Raw genomic sequence first — 14,367 nt, forward strand, 5'->3', positions numbered from 1 at the left:
TATTTTCCTCAACTTACGTTTGTAAGGCAGGAAGTGTCACTGTGGGACCCATCATGTGTTGGACCGAAGGTTGCAGGCTGTTGTGATGTGCCACAGGGTGGGAAGGTAGCATTGATGCCCACAGTGGGTGTCCTATAGGTGGGAGAGGAGGTGGATGTGCTGTGGGTTGCCCTTGGGAAGAGTAGTGATGATGATGGTGCACTGAAGATGGACGAGGCTTCTCTGCTTTCACTATAAGTGGCACAGCTGAGTGAATATCCTGTGGTTTAGAAAAAAAACCCATCAGTGTGAATGGACACAAGAGAAAGGAGCATTACATCAATCTGAAATTTACTGTTTTAGATCATTAAACCATGAGACATAGGAGCAGAATTACAAAAATTAGGAATTACAGAATCAGGAGAAAATACAAAAGAAAAAAGATGAAATACTAATAAGAAATAAATCAGCAATAACTATCAGGAACATGAGATGAAGAGTTCTTGAAAGTGAGTCCATAGGTTGTGGGAACAGATCAGTGATGGAACACCCATTCACACTAACCCTACACTTTACCCATTCTATTCTCCTCACAGTCCCATCAGCTGTCAGATTCTACAATAGGTGCAATTTTCCACCGGAAAATAACCCACTGATCTATTGGTCTTTGGGATGTGGGAGGAAACCGGAGCACCTTGAAGAAACCAACACAGCCACAGTGAAAACAATTATCTCTGCACAGAGGACGTCCAAGGTCAGAAATGGACCCAGGCCTCCGGAGCTGGGAAACAGTAATTCTACTAGATTTGCAACTCTACCACCCCCAAGTTGACCTTCAGCCTCAGTTATACTTATTTATCTAAATTCTATGTATTAGATAGAGAACAGCAATCTTATATGATCTCCACATGGTGTTAAATCAGCTGACCAAAGCTTCTCCAAAATCAATGGAACCCATCACTACTGGGTCAGGCTCTCGATGGCTCTATGAGGTTTCACACATTTGATAGTAAGTCAACATGCAAAATTCAAAAGAAGCTCAGCAGGTCAGGCAGCATCTATTGAAGGAAATTACAGTTAACGTTTCAGGCCAAAACCTTTCATCAGGAGTGAAAAGAAAGTGGGAGGAAGCTGGAATAAAAATTGGGAGGTGGGGGAGGAATACAAGCTGGCAGGTGCTAGATGAGACCAGGTGGGTGGTGGAGGGAATGAAGTGAGAAGCTGAAATGTGATAGGTAAAGGGCTAAAAAAGTAATCTGATAGGACAGGAGAGCATGGGAAAAAGGGGAGGGCACCAGAGGGATGTGATAGGCAGGTGAGGAGAAGAGGAAGGGTAAAAGGGGAGCCAGGATGAAGAATGGAAAAAGAGAAAAAGGGTAGGTTGGAGAAATTACTGAAGGTTAGAGATAGGCGAGTCCAGTGAGGGGGAAGGTAGGAATGAAAGAAAATACAAGAGAAGCTGGGAGGTGAAGGAGGAGTAATTTGATAGGAGCGCAGAGCTGGCAATCAGGAGAGATTACAGAGGGGCAGCAGTGAGAGAGGGTCTTACAGAACTCCCATTGAAGAGAGGAGGAAAACTATATATCACCTGAATCAGAATCACCAGCACACATCGTAAAATTTGTTAACTGCGGCAGTTGTACAATGAAAATATAGAAAAAATAAATAAATTAATTACAGTAAGTATTTATATGTATATTAAATAGTTAAATTAAAAATAGTGCAAAAACTGATTTTTTTAATAAAGTGAGGTAGTGTAAATGGGTTCAATGTCCATTTAGGAATTGGCTGGCAGAGGGGAAGAAGCTGTTCCTGAATCGCTGAGTGTGTGCCTTCAGGCTTCTGTACCTCCTACCTGACAATATCAATATGCTCTCACCCCATCCTCCCACCACTCCACTCGGGATAGGGTTCCCCTTGTCCTCACCTACCACCCCACCAGCCTCCAGGTTCAACATATAATTCTCCTTAACTTCTACCACCTCCAACGGGATCCCACTACCAAGCACATCTTTCCCTCCCCCCGTCTTTCTGCTTTCTGCAGGGGTCGCTCCCTACACGACTCCCTTGTCCATTCGTCACCCCCATCCCTTCCCAGCGATCACCCTCCTGGCACTTATGCTTGTAAGCGGAACAAGTGCTACACCTGCCCTTACACTTCCTCCCTCACCACCATTCAAAACCCCAGACAGTCCTTTCAGGTGAGGCGACACTTCACCTGTGAGTCGGCTGGTGTGGTATACTGCGTCCGGTACTCCCAGTGCGGCCTTTTATATATTGGCAAGACCCTACGCAGACTGGGAGACCATTTTGCTGAACACCTACGCTCTGTCCGCCAGAGAAAGCAGGATCTCCCAGTGGCCACACATTTCAATTCCACGTCCCATTCCCATTTTGATATGTCTATCCATGGCCTCCTCCACTGTCATGATGGAGGTTGGAGGAACAACACCTGATATTCTGTCTAGGTAGCCTCCAATCTGATGGCATGAACACTGATTTCTCTAACTTCCGTTAATGCCTCTCCTCCCCTTCTTACCCCATCCTTTATTTATTTATTTATTTATCTATCTATCTATCTATCTATCTATCTATCTATTTATTTATTTATTTATTTATTTCTTCCTTCCTTCCTTCCTTCCTCCTCCCCCCCCCCCCTTTTTTCTCTCTCCGCCCCTCTCACAATCACTCCTTGCTTGTTCTCCATCTCCCTCTGGTGCTTCCCTTCCCCTTTCTTTCTCCCTAGGCCTCCCATTCCATGATCCTTTCCCTTCTCCAGCTGTGTATCCCTTTTGCCAACCAACTTTCCAGCTCTTAGCTTTATCCCTTCCCCTCCTGTCTTCTCCTATCATTTCAGGTCTCTCCCTCCCCCTCCCACTTTCATATCTCTTCCTATCTTTTCTTTCAGTTAGTCCTGACGAAGGGTCTCGGCCTGAAACGTCGATTGTACTTCTTCCTATAGATGCTGCCTGGCCTGCTGCGTTCCACCAGCATTTTGTGTGTGTTGCAATAATGGGACATGTCCTGGATAATGGGGTCTGTTACTAACGGACACTGACTTTCTGAGGCACCGCCCCTTGAACATATTTTGGATATTACAGAAGTTAGTACCCAAGATGGAGCTGACTAGTTTTACAACTTTCTGTAGCTTCTTTCGATCCTGTGCAGTAGCAACCACCCCCAGGTATTAACATCTTTGAGGATCTTACCTGGTTCCAACATATCAATGCAGCTATAAAGAAGGCAAGCCAGTGGCTATATTTCATTAGAAGTTTGAGAAGATGTAATTTGTCACCTGAAACACTCAAAACCTCCTACAGAGGTACTGTGGAGAGCATTCTGACAGGCTTCATCACTGTCTGATACAAGGTTTCTGTAGCTTCCAATCCTGTGCAGTAGCCTCCCCCCTCCCCCATTCCAGACAGTGATCACACAGATTTGGTCCTGGTTAGAGAGGTCCAGGTTCTGTAGCTTATCGATCAGGACTCTGGGAAATATGGTGTTAAACATTGAGCTATAGTCAACAAACAGCATCCTGACATCCTGGTGTTTGTATTGCCCAGGTGATCTAAGGCCGTGTGTAGAGCCATTGCGATTGCATCTGCCGTAGACCTATTGAGGCGATTGACAAATTGCAGTGGGTCTAGGTTCTTGCTGAGGTAGGAGTTGATTTTAGCTATGACCACTCTCTCAAAGCTGTTATGGCATGCACCCATCTACGCCAGCTTCCAAGGTTCAGATGCTCTAACTACCTGGAGTACGGAAAGCTGGCACGGCCCCTTCAGGACCGTCCCTCTAAGTTTTGGACACCAAGGACTGAACATGTAAGGAGTACCTGAACTGAGGTTTGGCGCTCAATGGTAAGCCTACTCGTGATTTTGTCTTGTAGTTGTTTTGTACTCCGATTCTCGATCCAGTTTGAAACCGTGCCTTGATTCTAGTTTTGGATACTCCAACATTTGGGTCCAAGCCAACTTCGTCAAGGATTCTCATCACAAAAGCATTTCTTCACCATAGATATGAGTGCTACTGAACAATAGTCAGTAAGGCAGCTTACACTATTCTTCTTGGACACGGATTTAATAGTTGTCCTTTTGAAGCAGGTGGGATAAGGATGAGTACCAACCAATCAGGAGGGATGGATGACAGGGGTATAAATACCACCAGACTAGACGTGCCCAGGCATCATCCCTGATGAAAATGACAGTCCTTGTCATCGAAATGTCGGTTAAAATCGATTATCATAATTCAGACAAGGAAGCTTAATCTCCCTCCAGTTGCTCAATTTAAAGTTCAAAGTAGGTTTATTATCAGACTACATATATGTCTCCCTGTGATTCAGTTTCTGCAGATATTCACAGTAGAACAAAGAAATACAACAGAATCAAAACAAATCAAAACAATTTACCTATTTAACCTCACCCTCACCCTATCACTGATATTTCTTTTACCCTATCCCACACTACTGCCACCTTTTCTGTAACTTAAAATTACCCTTTTCATCTCTTAACAGCTTCTCCTGCTTCTCTGAGCTAAAACTGTCCCTTCCTCCACAAATGCTGCCTGAGCTGCTGAACATTTCCAGTATTTTCTGTTTCCATTTCACACCTTACAATACATGTCCTCCTTGCACCATTAGCACAGCATGACTTCAGCATGTTAATTTACTACCTCATCTTGAATGCCAGGCAGCTGAACCTCCTTAACCAACCTCCCATGCAGCACCTTATTGACAACATCCTGGATGAAAGTTGCCTTCATCAACTTTCCTGGTAACTTCCTCGAAAAACTCCATAAAATTGACTAGGCTTAACCTACCATGCACGTAGCCATGCTGATTATCACTATCAGACCCTGTCTATCCAAATACTCTTATATCCAGTCCATTAGAATAACTTACCCACAACTGATGTCAGGCTCACTGGCCTGTAATTTCCTATCTTATTCTGAGAGCTTTCTTAAAGAATGGAGGAACGTCAGCTATCCTCCAGTCCTCCGGCACTTCACCTATGGCTACTTATCTATTTAATACTGTTTTTCTATTACTGTCTTGTTTTTATCTACCGCTTTATTTAATTACCTGAGAGGAAGCCAAACAGAGTTTCATTGTATCTACGTATAATGACAATAAAGATCATTCATTCATTCATTACTGCCCATTATGCCGCTGGCATATAGGGTAGCAATGAAGGTCCTCCACCTCTGGTAGTGTCAGGACTTCCTTCATCATGCCAGTAGCTTCTTCACCCATGGCAAGAAGTAGGGGTTAGTAGGTTATTGGTCAAGTGTGTAATTGGGAGGTGTGGGAGCATTAGGCTGGAAGGGACTGTTACCATGCTGTATCTCTATATATTAATTCACAGCAGAATAGGCTTCACAACTAACTCATGTTCTTGTTTGACTTCTTGATTATTAATGAGTTGTCAGATAACAGAAATAACAACAGTGCCAAATGTACTTTCCATGTAGTGCAAATGAAAAGTAAGTCTTTCTCTCCTGGCTATTTGGTGATGATTGTTCTTTCATCCCTGCTGCAGTGTCTACCATTTACAAAATGCACTATGATTACTCTTTCAGCACCTTCCAAACATGCAACATTGATGCGTGGAGGGACAAAGGCAGCAAGTGCATGGACGTGCTACCAAATCCAGGTTCCTTCATCATCACTGGGAATAAATCCCGGAAATCTCCGCCTAAAAGCAGCTTCAGCGGGGGATTATCGTCACCTTCTCAAGGGTAACTGGGAAAGGCAGTGATTTCTCATCTGGTGAATCGATAAAGATGCGTTCTTTATGGCTATGATAAAATAACCTCTACCTAACGGTTAAATCCTTTCGTCTGACAGCTGGAGCTGTGAGTTATGTGGCACTGTGGAGTGGTGCCGCAGTAGCAACCTGGCACTCCACATCAGTAAGATGAAAGAGCTGATTGTGGACTTCAGGAAGTGTAGACAAGGAACACATACCAATCCTCATAGAGGGATCAGAAGTGGAAAAAGTAAGCAGCTTTAAGTTCTTGGATGTTCGCATCTCTGAGGATCTAACCTGGTCCCAACATATCAATGTAGTTATAAAGAAGGCAAGACAGTGACTATACTTCATTAGGAGTTTGAAGAGATTCGGCATGTCAACAAATACACTCAAAAACTTCTATAGTTGTACCGTGGAGAGCATTCTGACAAGCTCCATCACTGTCTGGTATGGAGGGGCTACTGCACAGGACAGAAAGAAGCTGCAGAGGGTTGTAAGTTTAGTTGGCTCTATCTTGGGCACTAGCCTACAAAATACCCAGGACATCTTTAGGGAGTGGTGTCTCAGAAAGGCAGCGTCCATTACTAAGGACCTCCAGTACCAAGGGCATGCCCTTTTCTCATTGTTACCATCAGGATTTCAATTCAAGAACAGCTTCTTCCCCTCTGCCATTCGATTCCTAAATGGATATGGAACCCTTGGGCACTACCTCACTTTTTGTAATATACAGTATTTCAGTTTTATGCATGGTTTTAAAAATCTATACGTACACCGTAATCGAGTTATTTATTTATTTATTATTTTAAAAAATTTATTTATTATTATTTTTTCTCTTCTATATTATGTCTTGCATTGAACTGCTGCTGCTAAGTTAACAAATTTCACGTCACTTGCCAGTGATAATAAACCTGATTCTGAGTTACAGGCAACATTGAAGAGTTTGAAGAAGTGTGTGTCTTCAGAATGAATTCACAAAATTGCACTTATCAAGATATCAATCTCCTTTCAATTAATGACTTTCATGATCTATTCTTCTCCATAGAATTTATGCCATGGAAAACAAGTGGGTAGAGGGAATTAAGAAAACTTTAGAGAAGTCATTCCCACTTACCTCAATGTTTCATGAACCTTTGAGAGAAAATATTTTATTACCTTTGAGGGACAACATCAGCAAAGCTAAATCTGCCATTGCCTCAGTAATGGCCATTCCTCCATGCTGCCAATCAAGCTGTCTGTATTCTGGGGGTAATCTGGTTTCAGACCTGACTACCGATGATTGGTAATTAATTGTTGACTGATGTAGATCAATGGTCACGGGAGTCCTCATGCCAGATTCCCTAAAGGTAATCTTGCAGGATGAGTCGGTGGTAAGGAAGGCAAATGCAATGTTAGCATTCATTTCAAAAGGACTACGGTAATATATAAAGGCAAGGATACAATGCTGATGCTTTAAAACGCATTGGTCAGACCACACTTGGAGTATTTGAGCAGTTTTGGGCTCCTATATCTAAGAAAGGATGAGCTGGCATTGGAGAGGGTTCAGAGGAGGTTCACATGGATATTACTGGGAATGAAAAGCTTAACGTATGAGGAGCATTTGATGGCTCTGGGCCTGTACTCACTGGAGTTTAGAAGAATAGAAGGAAATCTCATTGAAACCTACCAAATACTGAAAGGCCTAGATAGAGTGCATGTGGAGAGGATGTTTCCTGTAGCGGGAGGGTCCAGGACCAGGGGCACAGCCTCAGAACAGAAGGATGTCCCTTTAGAACGGAGATGAGGAGAAATCTCTTTAGCCAGGGCGTGGTGAATTTCTTTTTAATTGTTTGCCTCAGTTGGCTATGTAGGCCAAGTCATTGAGTATATTTAAAGTGGAGGTTGATAGGTTCTAGTTTAGTAAGGGCATCAAAGATTACAGGGAGAAGACAGGAAAATGAGGTAGAAGGGGTTAATAAGTCAGCCATGATGGAATAGCAGACTGACTCGATGGGCCAAATGGCTCAATTCTGCTCCAATGTCTTATGGCCTTATGGCAGTAGCACAGGTCTTCCATGGAAATTATATGATGAGGGAAGTGTTTAGGGATCTTTAATGATCCCCTGGGCTTTAGGTGGTCAGCACCAGGTGAAGCGGCACAAAGGCAGAGCTTGTAGAGCGGCTGCCTCCAACTCCAGTGACCCAGATTCAATCCTGACTTACCGTGTGCCTGTGTGGGGTTTGCATGTTTTCCCTGTGACTGCATGGCTTGCTCCCGAATGCTTTGGTTTCCTCCCACTGCCCGTAGACAAGCAGTTTGGTCAGCTAACTGCCCACTGTGAGTGGCAGAATCTTGGAGGAGTGTTTGGAGAATGAAATAGGATTAGTGTAAATGGGTGGTTAATGGTCTGCATGGATTTAGTGGGCTGATTTAGGTTCCATGCTGTGAGACCCTGTGGCTTTACATGCAAAAGGAAATGATGATCACAGTACATTTTCTTACCTGTCCATGGGAGACCACAGGATTGGCGGGAGAAGCTCCAGGTTGGGAATATGCCATCGGGGGCAGTGCCTTCAACATCATATTATGCATAATGATCTGATGCATTTGGGCATTTTGCATTAACATCAGTTCAACCATATCTGCCAACAAATACAGATTATGTTACAGGAAAAGCGAAGTATCAGGATAATCTTAACATAATGAAACCACCCCCAACCTTCCATCCAAGCTCTGAAAAGACATAGGCCAGTAACTCTTTCATCAGTAAGTTTTTCTGCCCCAAATTCTGTCCCCTGAGGGTATCTGAACAAAGTGCAGTGGCAGCTGAAGATCAAAAGCAGAAATACTAATGCATGGTTGTTCTTTTTTTTTAAATGAAAGTAACTTTTAATGAATGCTGGAGAAGAAAATATGGGTCTTTGTTTGTACAGAGTCATTACATCCAGTCTGAGATGTGCTGGCAACCCCCAGAAGCAGCGGGATGATGCTGCCTGTATTGTACTGACCAGGGCTGCCCTTTGCCCTAGTAATGACTGATTACAACAGAACTCCTCGTCATGATCTAAAATCAAAGCAAATGCAGGCCATTTTCAGACAGCCCCGATCACTGGCAGTTGAGGGGTGGAAAACTCCTTCACAGGTCACTTCTAAACAATCACCCTGTTAGCAGCACAAACAAACCTACCCTGCACCAGTTTGGGTCTGGGTCTCTACATAAAGCAGTAGCACTTAGCCACCCTGCCAGTGCTTGGGGAGGTGGGGGTGGGGAGCAGGAGGGGTGTTCTTCAGGCCAGGAGATAGGTGTAGCCAGATCTCTGAATCTGGACCACTGCTCTTCCGTGAAGACAAAGCAAGCAAAGAGAAATTGTGGCCAGCCGATAAAGGGTCGGTAACTCATCTGAGGTAGTTTGCAACAGAAGCACTCCAGAACTTGCCATGTCTCTAGCCTAGCTGTTCAAATACAGTTACAACATGGGCATCTAATATTAATGCAGAAAAGTGCCCAGTTTGCCCTGTGTACGGAAAGAACTGCACACAGTACTCCAGGTGCAGGTGCAGACTCACCAGTACCCTGTATAGTTACAGCATGACTTCCCTGCTCTTGAATTCAATCCCTCTAGCAATGAAGGCCAACATTCCATTTGCCTTCTTAATAACCTGTTGTACCTGCAAGCCAACATTTTGCGATTCATGCACAAGCACTCCCAAGTCCCTCTGCACAACAGCATGCTGCAATCTTTCACCATTTAAATAATAATCTGCTCTTCTATTATTTCTTCCAAAGTGGATGATCTTGCATTTACCAACGTTGTATTCCATCTGCCAGACCTTGGCCCAATCACTTAACCTATCTATACCCCTCTGCAGACTCTCCACATCCCCTGTACGGTTTGCTTTAGTGTCATCAGCAAATTTTGCTACGCTACATTTAGTCCCCTCTTCCAAGTCATCAACGTAAATGGTAAACAGCTGTGGACCCAGCACTGACCCCTGCAGCTGCCCACTCACCACTGACTGCCAACCAGAGAAACCCCATTATATCAACTCTCTGTTTTCTATTGGGTAACCAATCCACTATCCATGCCAATACACTTCCTCCGACTCCATGCATCTGTATCTTATTTATAAGTCTCTTGTGCTGCACTTTTTCGAACGCCTTCTGGAAATCCAACTATACGACATCCACCTGTTCCCCTCTATCCACTGCACTCATTATGTCCTCAAAGAACTCCAGTAAGTTTGTAAAACAGGACCTGCCCTTTCTGAATCCCTGCTGTGTCTGTCTAACAGAACCACTCCTTTCTAAATGTTTTGCTATTTCTTCATTAATGACAGCTTCAAGCATTTTCCTGACTTACAGATGTTAAGCTAATTGGCCTATAGTTGCCCATCTTTTGCCTACATCCTTTTTAAAAAAGTGGCGTGGCATTTGCTGTCTTCCAATCCATCGGGACCTGCCCAGAGTCTAGAGAGTTTTGGTAAATGATTACCAACGTGTCTACTATAACCTCCGTCAATTCCTTCAGCACCCTGGGATGCATCCCATCAGGACCAGGGGACTTATCTACCTTCAGGCCCTGGAGTTTTCTCATCACTATCTCTTTAGTGACAGTGATTTTATCAAGGTGCTCACCTCCCATTTTTTTCCATAACATCATTCTTTGGAATACTATACATGTCCTTCACCATGAAGACTGACACAAAGTAGTCGTTCAATGCCTCAGCCATTTCCTTATCACTCAATATCAATTTCTCCTTCTCATCTTCCAAGGGACCTATGTTAACTTTAGCCACCCTCTTCCGCTTTATATATTTATAAAAACTTTTGCTATCTGTTCTTACATTTTGTGCTAATTTACTTTCATACTCTATCTTCACTTTCCTTATTTCTTGTTTAGTTGTTCTTTGTTGCTTTTTAAAGTTTTCCCAATCCTCCAGTCTCCCACAACTCTTTGCAACTTTGTACACATAAGCTTTTAATTTCATACTGTCTTTTATTTCCTTAGTTATCCAAGGCTGGCTCTCCCCACACTTACTGTCCTTACTTTTGACTGGAATATACTTTTGTGGAAAATCCACGGACAATGCTGCTGGTAAATTGAAACACTGCTGCCAATGGTAGAGTGAATAATCATAATACTGGGAGTTGAAGAAGGTTTGCAAGCACAGACAGAATGGTGATTGGGATGGTACATGTTAGGATTAGCGCAGCATAGTTTCATTCCGCTCAACTTTGATGTGAGCTCACACACTCAACGTTTTAGGAAGAGCTTCTTCCCCTTCACCATCAGATTTCTGAATGGCAAACGAACCAGCCCATGAAACTACCTCACTATTATTTGCTCTCTCCTTGCACTACTTATTTAATTTTATTTAATTTTTATATATTTATGACTAATTTATAGTGTTTTATGTATTGTACTGTACTATAGCAGCAAAATAAATTTCACAAAATACAGTATGTCAGTGATATTACAAACAAGAGAAAATCTGCAGATGCTGGAAATTCAAGCCACACACACAAAATGCTGGTGGAACTCAGCAACCCAGGCAGCATCTATGGAAAAGAATTCAGTCGATGTTTTGGGCCGAGATCCTTCAGCAGGACTGGAGAATAAAGACAAAGAGTCAGAGTTAGAAGGTGAGGGGAGGGGAGAAAGAAACACAAGGTGATAGGTGAAAATGGAGGGGGAGGGATGAAATAAAGAGCCGGGAAGTTGATTGGTGAAAGAGATAAAGGGCTGGAGAAAGGGGAATTGATTGGAAAGGACAGAAGGCTATGGAAGAAGGAAAAGGGGGAAGAGCATCAGGGAGGTGATGGGTGGGTAAGGAGATAAGGTGAGAGAGGGAAAAGGGAATGGGGAATGGTGAAGGGGGGGGGATTTCTAGAAGTATACTCTTTTCCATAGATGCTGCCTGGACTGCTGAGTTGTCAGTGACATTAAACCTGATTCTGATTCTGATCCTGAACTTTACAGAAGGGAGAACAAGGGTGGCTGGTCAGAAGTCCAATCAAATAGTCATCAAAAGAATTTCAGCAAGACATCAGCCGAGGGGGGAGGTTAATTTGAACAACTGTACTGTCCATGTGAAGCACCCCGAGTTGCCCTATATGATCTGAAGCACATCCTAATAATGAAAAATCCATTTCCGTTTCAGAAAATTGTCAAAAGGCAGGACAACGAGAGTGTTCTCCTTTCACCTGTACTTGAGAAAGAGGTTCACATCTATGTGAGAGGAAAAAAAAGTCAACTCATGTCCATTTTAAGTGAGGGATTCCTGAGTTTTAATCAGTGCCTCCTAGTCTTTCACAAGAGGGAACATCTTCTCCACATCTACCCCACTGAGATCCCTCAGATCTTATATATTTCAATCAAGTTCCCTCTCATTGCAGAGATTACTGGCCGAGTCCATGCCTGCCCCACTTTTGTTATCAGCTCCCCTAGCAACAGCTTTAACAGCCTGTTGGCATTCCTAATTACTTGCTGTACCTGCATATTAGTCTTTTGTGTATCATGTACTCAGACACCAGATCCTTACTATGCTTAGATTCACAGCATAGTAACAAACCCTTAGGCCCAACTCATTGATGATGACATGTGCCTCTGGTGTCCCTCCTCCTTTCCTTTCTCCCATGGTCCACTCTCCTCTCCTATCAGATTACTCCTTCTTCAGCCCTTTACCTTTTCCACCTATCACCTCCCAGCTTCTCACTTCATCCCCTCCCTCCTCCACCCACCCACCTTCCCCCTCACCTGACTTCACCTATCACCTTCCAGCTTGTACTCCTTCCCCTCCCCCCACCTTCTCAATCTGGCTTCTTCCCCCTTCATTTCCAGTCCTGATGAAGGGTCTCACCCTGAAATATCAACTGTTTATTCCTCTCCATAGGTGCCATCTGATTTACTTAGACACTGCAGCACTTTGTGTGTGTGTTACTCTGAATTTCCAGCATCTCCAGAATTACATGTGCATGTGTGTAAGTATGCGTGCGAGATTGATGTTGACCCAAATGCTTTGCCTGTATTTGACCCTTGTCCCTTTAAATCTTTACTGTCTGTGTCTTGTAAATGTTGTAGAAGTACTCTTCTCTACCATATATGGAATATGTCATTCCATAGCACTCCCTGTGTGAAAATCTTGCACATTAGATTCCCTCTAAATCTTTCCCTTTCACCTTAAACCTACTATTTTAGACTCTCTTACCCTGGAAAAAACACCATGTCCATTCATTTTATCTATGCCCCTCATAATTTTCTAAACTTCTCTGTACAACTTCTGCCCTCCAGTCCAGACAACACTCAAGTAAATGCTATCTGCACCGTCTCTACCTCCCTGTAGCTTGGTAAACCAGAACAGCACATAATACTCCGACTGCAGCCTAAGCAACAACTTGTTCACAGATGCTTCCCAGCTCAGGAAGGAAAGGGGCAGTCAATATTTCGGGCTGAGTTCTGCATCAGGACGTAGAGGGGAGAGAGTTGGTATAAAGAGGTGAGCAGGGTGGGGTGAACTCAGGGCTGGCAGATGATAGGTGGAGTGAGATGAGTCGAGGGAATCATAAGCAGATGGAGCAAGTTAGGGTTCCCCCACGTGGTTCCAGATTCTAGCATATGCAGTATCCCTTATGTCTCCATATGGAAGTTGATGCCATGTTTTTGGATGTGTTGTCAAGAACATAATATAGATGAGAACTAAAACAGGCCCAAGAGGGTTACTAGAGAAACTGTTGGAGATAGGTAAAGAAAGATTTTGCAAATGGTCGTTGGACTACTCCACAACTTCCACCATTTTCAAAGGGACTCTACCATCAAGCACATTTTTACCTCCTCCCAACTCCCGCTTTCTGCAGGGTTCACTCTCTCCATAATTTCCTTGTCCATTTGTCCCTTTCCACTGATCCATTCGTCCATTCATCCTGGCACTTAACCCTGCAAGCCAAAGTAGCGCTGCTCCTACCCATTCACCTCCATTCAGGGCCCCAAACAGTCCTCCCAGGTCAGACAACACTTCATTTGCCAGTCTTTTGGCAAAACCTGCTGTATCCAGTGCTTCTGGTGCAGCCTCCTCTAGGTTAGTGAGGCCTGGTGTAGTTTGGGGTACCACTTTGTTGAGCATCTTTGTTCCATCTGCACAAGTAGGATTTCCCAATGGCCAACCACTTTAATTGCAATTCCCATTCCCATTCCAACATGTCAGTCCATGGCCTCCCCTGCTGCCATGATGAGGCCACTCTCAGGTTGGAAAAGCATCACCTCATATTCCGTCTGGGTAACCTCCATCCTGATGGCATGCACATTGATTTCTCTAACTTCCAGTAATTTCCCCCCCTTCCCCTTCTCTCTTCCTACATTCTCCACTCTGGCTCCCCTCTTACCACTTCTCTTCTCCTCACTCACCTATCACCTTGCTCTGGTGCCTCTTCTCTTCCCCTTCTTCCAAGGTCCACTTCCCTCTCCTCTCAGATTCCTTCTTCTTCAGCTCTTCACCATTTCCACCTATCACCTCCCAACCTCATTTTATCACTCCTCCCCACCCACGTACCTTCCCCCTTTAGCTGGCTTCACCTCCTATCCCCCCCCCCCCCCCCCCCAGCTTCTTCTTCTGGCTTCTTCCCCCTTCCTTTTGCAGTTCTGATGAAGGGTCTCGGCCTGAAAC

The 14,367-nt window shown here is 44.0% G+C and overlaps 1 protein-coding gene across 1 annotated transcript in view; it reads right to left on the minus strand.

Moving 5' to 3' along the window:
* The window catches only part of c5h21orf58 (chromosome 5 C21orf58 homolog), a 78,989-nt gene that overhangs the window by 5,285 nt on the left and 59,337 nt on the right, over positions 1 to 14,367 (minus strand). The window contains exons 6-7 of the mRNA XM_073046386.1: positions 8,209 to 8,348; positions 18 to 259 (exon numbers count right to left, since the gene is read on the minus strand). Coding sequence (XP_072902487.1) covers positions 18 to 259; positions 8,209 to 8,348 — 382 coding nt within the window. The remainder of the gene's footprint in view (positions 1 to 17; positions 260 to 8,208; positions 8,349 to 14,367) is intronic.

Source organism: Hemitrygon akajei, chromosome 5 (genome assembly GCF_048418815.1).
Source record: "Hemitrygon akajei chromosome 5, sHemAka1.3, whole genome shotgun sequence".
NCBI lineage: Eukaryota > Metazoa > Chordata > Chondrichthyes > Myliobatiformes > Dasyatidae > Hemitrygon > Hemitrygon akajei.